At 46.5% G+C, this 5,984-nt stretch overlaps 1 protein-coding gene across 1 annotated transcript; it reads left to right on the top strand.

Annotated features, from left to right (window-relative positions):
- Positions 1-351: 351 nt before the first annotated feature.
- LOC147896682 (pentatricopeptide repeat-containing protein At3g16610-like) lies at positions 352-4,900 on the top strand. The gene has a single exon (XM_087381033.1). It carries the CDS (start codon positions 781-783, stop codon positions 3,874-3,876), a length of 3,096 nt encoding a protein of 1,031 aa, XP_087237159.1. The 5' UTR covers positions 352-780; the 3' UTR covers positions 3,877-4,900.
- The last annotated feature ends 1,084 nt before the right edge of the window (positions 4,901-5,984 follow it).

Raw genomic sequence — 5,984 nt, 5'->3', positions numbered from 1 at the left:
GAGAGAGAGAGAGAGAGAGAGAAAGAAAAGGAAGAAGGAAGGGGGGGGGGGAATTGGGCAGCGATGAAACGGAAATGTTGGGTATAGGAGAAGCGCGTTAAGGGGAGCAAAATGGGTAGGAGTAGGCACCATGGCGAGAGCTTCAATGATGGTATGCAGCTTGGGTTTTGAGAGCGTGAGCATACAAGACACAAAGACAGACTGAGAGAGAAATGTGTGTAGAAGAAGAGCAAAAGTTAGATACCTATGGAAGCGATGATGGGCATGACGCATCCAAACTCCACAGGAATCGCAATTTATGGGTAGAAACTAAAACACTCCAGCGAGTAAAACCTCAGGATCGCAAGCATATGACGGAGGTGCGACCTCTGTCACTGGTTCCACTGCATGGCTTTGGTAGAAATAAGGACAAGGCTGAATGTCAGCAGCCCAACAGATGTGCTGGGAGATCTTCTCCAATGTGGATAGAAGAGAGACTTCTCCTTGCTGAGAAAACACGTTTCTTGGGCGATCATTGCCTTGATAATGGGCTTGTTACATGCCACACTTTTGCGAGCTCCTCTCCAATAGAAGAGTCCATAGACCGTCCCACTTCTATTACACCAACACTGAGTTCCAATGCTAAGCACAGTGCTCCAGTTTTGTGTCAAAGTTCTTTTTTTACTCAATGATCTTCTTTGCTCTTATGTTCTGGCTGTGGTGTTCTCTCTGCTCTCGTCTATAAGGATGATGGGAACTTGTGTTGTTTAGAATAGCTCTTTGCATGCCTCCTCATTGATTATGGGCCTACAGCATAGGCTACTTCGCTGCACTCATTCCTTTGGTGCAGGCAGACCAGTGCACGAGACGTTGTCTCAGCTGACTGAGGTGAAGGACCTTCCGCTGTACAAGTCAAACAATTTGATGAATATGTACGTGAAGCGTGGGAGCATGGTGGATGCTCGCCATGTGTTTGACAATATGCCAAAGCGCAATGTGGTGTCCTGGAACATTATGATTCTCGGGTATGCTAAGCAGGAAAAGGGTGCTCTGGCTTTGGAATTGTACGCACAGATGTCCCATGAAGGCATCCGACCATGTCCTCGAACCTTTGTTGGTGCATTGAAGGCTTGCAGTAGCCTTGCAGCACCAGAAGAGGGGAAGAAAGTGGATGGGACGTCTGCAAAAATAGGATGGCTGGAGAAAGGTAGAGCGATTCACTACCTGGTAATAACGAGCTGCTTTGAGTCAGAAGTGTTTGTGGGAAACACCTTGGTGGATATGTACTCCAAATGTGGGGGCATGGAAGATGCACAGTGCGTCTTTGACAAGTTGCCTCACCGTAATGTGGTTACGTGGACTGCCATGATAGTGGGTTATAGCAAGCATGAAGAGGGTGTGGCTGCTTTGGAGTTGTATGTATGCATGCTACAAGAAGGTGTCACACCAAATGATCGAACTTTTGTTGGTGCATTAAAGGCTTGCAGTAGCCTAGTGGCACTGGAAGAGGGGAAGCAAGTTGACGGCAAACTTGGAAAAACAGAGTGCTTGGTAAAAGGCAGAGGTATTCATTCCCAAGTAGTAAAGAGTGGTGTTGAGTCAGATGTCTTTGTCGGAAACACCTTGGTGGATATGTACACGAAATGTGAGGAGATGGAGGATGCAAGGTGTGTCTTTGAGGGATTCCCTTATCGTGATGTGGTTTCCTGGAATGCCATGATTCTGGGTTATAGCAAGCAGGAAGAGGCTTCACTAGCTTTGGAATTGTATGCAATGATGCGGCAGGAAGGTTTTACCCCAAATCAGCGTACCTTTGTTGGTGCTTTGAAGGCTTGTACTACCCTTGCCGCAGTAGAAGAGGGGAAGCAGGCTGACAGGAAATGTGCAAAAATACGATGGCTAGAGAAAGGTAGAACTTTCCACTCCCAAGTGGTAACGAGTGGCTTTGAGTCCAACATATTTGTGGGAAATACCTTGGTGGATATGTACACGAAATGCGGGAACATGGAGGATGCATGGCGTGTCTTTGAGGAACTGCCCCATCGTGATGTGGTCTCATGGAACGCCATGATCCTGGGGTACAGCAAGCATGAAGAGGGTGTGCTGGCTTTGGATTTGTATGAACGAATGCAACAGGAACGTGTTACACCAGATCATCGAACCTTTGTTGGCTTGCTGAAGGCTTTCAGTAGCTTAGCAACACTGGAGGAGGGTCAACGAGTTGATGGGAACTTTGTGGACCTAGGATACCTTGAGAAAGGTAGAGCTATCCACTCTCAGGCAGTAAAGTGTGCCTTTGAGTCCAATATATTTGTGGGTAACACCTTGGTGGATATGTACACAAAATTTGGGGTCATGGAGGAGGCACGGCGTCTATTTGATGAGTTGCCTCATCGCAATGTAGTTTCCTGGAATGCCATGATTCTGGGATATAGCAAGCAGGAAGAGGGGCTGCTGGCTTTGGATTTGTATGCAAAGATGCAAAAGGATGGTGTCACTCCAGATCATCGAACCTTTGTTTGTGCGTTGAAGGCTTGCAGTAGCCTGTCAGCACTGGAAGAGGGGAAGCAAGTAGACGAAAAATTTTCAATATCAAGAGCCATCCATTTCCAAGTAATTCAGAGTGGCCTTGAGTCAGATGTGTTTGTTGGGAACACCTTGGTGGATACATATGCAAAATGTGGGAGCATGGAGGATGCACAGCGCGTCTTTGATGAATTGTCTCATCGTGACGTGATTTCCTGGAATGCCATGATCCTGGGGTATGGCAAGCAGGAAAAGGCTGCACACGCTTTGGAGATGTATGCACAGATGCAACAGGAAGATGCCTTTCTAGATCATCGAACCTTTGTTGGTGCATTGAAGGCTTGCAGCAGCCTTGCAGCACTGGAGGCAGGGAAGCAAGTTGATGGGATTTTTGTGAAAATAGGATCTCAGGAAAAAGGTAGAGCAATCCATTCCCAAGTAGTAAAGAATGGCTTTGAGTCTGATGTTTTCGTGGGAACCATCTTGGTGGATTTGTACACAAAATGTGGCAGCATGGAAGATGCACGGCACATTTTTGATGAGTTGCCATATCGTGATGTGGTTACATGGGGTACCATGATCTTGGGCTATGCTGAGCAAGAAAGTGAAGAGGCTTTCAGGCTCTATGCACAAATGCAAGAGGAAGGCCTGTCACCAGATACCTTGACCTTTGTTGCCATCCTAAAAGCATGCGGCAACATGGCTGCCTTCGAAATTGGTAGGGAACTCCATTCTGAACTTAGTAAAGTTGGATGTGAGACTATCACAATGATGGCAGGCAGTCTTATCGACATGTATGCTAAGTGTGGAACCATGGTTGATGCCCAATGGTTGTTTGATTCATTACCCACAAGGGATGTTGTAACATGGAGTTCATTGATTGCTGGATATGCCCGCCAGGGAGAGAGTGAACTTGTCTTTCATTTTTTGGAGTCAATGAGGCAGGAAAACGTCCAGCCAGACGGGGTTACATTTCTGACTATTCTCACTGTATGCAGTCATGCAGGTCTAGTGGACCAGGGTCAGAAGTACTTCCAGGCTATGAGCAAGCAGTATGGCATTGTCCCGACTATTGAACATTATACTTGTGTGATTGACCTTCTAGGCCGAGCAGGCCAGGTCGACAAGGCAGTTGCGATGGTGGAGAAGATGCCTTTCAGACCTGATGTTGTTGTATGGTTGACTGTCCTGGGTGCTTGTACAAACTGGAAGAATGTAGAGGCTGGAAGGCATGCCTTTGAGAATGCGATGAGACTAAACAAGAAAATTCCTGCAGCATACGTTTTGATGTCAAATATATATGCAGATGCTCACATGCAAGAGGACTATGATAAGATCAAGTTGATGAGAAAGAATGCTGACACATTGTAGAAACCAGGATAGAGCTGGTGGACTGACCTGAGCAGAAGGGTGCTACATCTGCACGCATAGAGAGAGAGAGAGAGAGAGAGAGGCTGAAAGACCCTCTTTGAAAGTGCAGGAGGAAGGAATTGCCCTGTTTGGACAATACGTGATAGGAAATGTCGTTGAAAAGGAAGATGGCAGCACAGTGAGGAAACGCTGCTTTCAATGTGAAGGAGGATGTTCCCATTTCAAGGGCAATAGCAGGAAATATGTGAAAGGTGTGTGTGGGCACTGTGAGGACCTGGCTTTTTTTGGGTTCCCTAACTAATGCACCTGAAGTGACATTGCGTAAAAGGTCTACAGTGTTGGAAGCCGACTCTTCTCATATCTAGACTATAATGACATGTTTTATTGGCAGAGATGCAAGCCATGTACATCTATATCCACTGAATCCATGGGGGTGTGTCCTCTGGATTCTGAACCAGTGTCTGGCAATGGAGCCTGCTGATTGAGGGGAAGTCTGCCCTCGGTCATTGCGAAGTTATTAGCAACTGTGTTGCTGACTTTGTTCGGCAATGGAGAAGGCTGTGTGACGGAGGGATTCCAGCAGGCCATGACGAAGTTTTTTGTTGAGTTGAAAGTCCCTGCTATGCATGAAGGAGTGGGTGGCTGTCATGAGGTTGAAACTGCACTAAGTGTTTTTGGGACGATGAGCGTGGACATGTTCCTGGATGCTGGATATAAGTCTGTGCCATATCAGGGGACATGCACATTTTCAATTGGTGGAATTTTTTCCCGAGGTCTCCTGTGAAAGTCTTTTTTAAGTGGGGCATTGTGCTATCGGCAATCATTTTTAAGATTTTTACAACCATTTGGGAGAGACTTAAACGCTCTTCACAGGCAATTGTAGCTTGGATAAAGAGAAAGTGGACTACTTTTTGATTAGCCTTTGGCTCAGGTGCTGGTCATGGCTGAGTCTGCTATTCACCTTTGGAGTTCTGAGAGAAACTCTCTACACCCAGACCTTGTATAAAGGATGCTCACATTTGTGTGTGGGGCTATATGGAAGTTTTGTGTATGCATGAGAGCATATATTTACAAAATATGGTAATTTTTTCCATTCAAATGGATTATACAAGAGGTGGGAAAGTAATTACTTTATCCCTGGCTCACAATATGGTCTATAGTGCCACGACATCCCAAGTGGTGTTGAATGAAAAAGTAGGGAGCAATCCCAGGTCCTCGTGAATGAAATCAATCTCTTTCACACTGCTGCAGAGGACTGAACACATCTCTCCCACTGACTCTTGATTAGTGAAAATAAGATCCGCCCACCAAATCCTGCGGATCCATGATGCTAAGGTTTGTAGGACTAGTGTAAGGCGGCACAGCATGAAGAAAGCATGGTCGAGAGCATATATTTACAGCCTTGGTGCTGATGACATCTGTGGGGATGTCACACCTTACTACTCTGCAGTGGAATCGGGTTCCCATGGATCACACTATTCTTAGATCTCATTCGCTTTTGTGTGCTCCAGTAGATAGTATAGGCATGTACAATCTAGAGGAGTACTCAGCAAAGTAGGAAACACCCTCATTGATACAAGGTACACAATTGTCACAGAAGAACAGACAAGTAGCATAGAGCTGATCTACATAAAGCTGAGTGGTAAGAAGCTCCAACAGCTACTGCTCTCTCTCCTTGTGTGCCTTCGTAGTATCTGGACTGGGACCGAGAGAAGGCCCCTTTGAGGCAGGGAGGGCCACAAACCCCCCCCTTCCCCACCCCAGTTGACCATGTCCTTAAAAGGGACCCGACTTAGCCTACTTGGGCCAACCCCTGCCTTAGTGGTGGCTGATTGAACCTGTCCCAGACCAATGTAGGTGCTTGATTGTCCTCTGGTTTAACCTTACCCTGAGGCAGCTATATTTGGCCATTGGATTTTTCATGTACCAGGGCATTCCTTCTAGCCTTCTAGCTCTCTTGGTTGGGATATTGTTCTTACCATGTGGCAATCCCAAACAATGCCCGGGTAGCACCTTGATGTGGTGTCTAACATGGCAGCCAATGTGCTTCCCACATAGCACATGGAAGCCTTGATATTGCCCACGTGTTAGCCAATCCAAGCATCTAG

The sequence above is a fragment of the Dipteris shenzhenensis genome, chromosome 11, assembly GCF_047967505.1.
Source record: "Dipteris shenzhenensis isolate YYH24624 ecotype China chromosome 11, Dip_SZ_1.0, whole genome shotgun sequence".
NCBI classification, from domain to species: domain Eukaryota; kingdom Viridiplantae; phylum Streptophyta; class Polypodiopsida; order Gleicheniales; family Dipteridaceae; genus Dipteris; species Dipteris shenzhenensis.
This window is presented reverse-complemented; position numbering and strand designations above follow the sequence as displayed.

What these genes read in the sequence shown, in the direction of transcription:
- LOC147896682 (XM_087381033.1), top strand. Translation starts at nt 781, where the DNA reads ATGGGCCTACAGCATAGGCTACTTCGCTGCACTCATTCCTTTGGTGCA.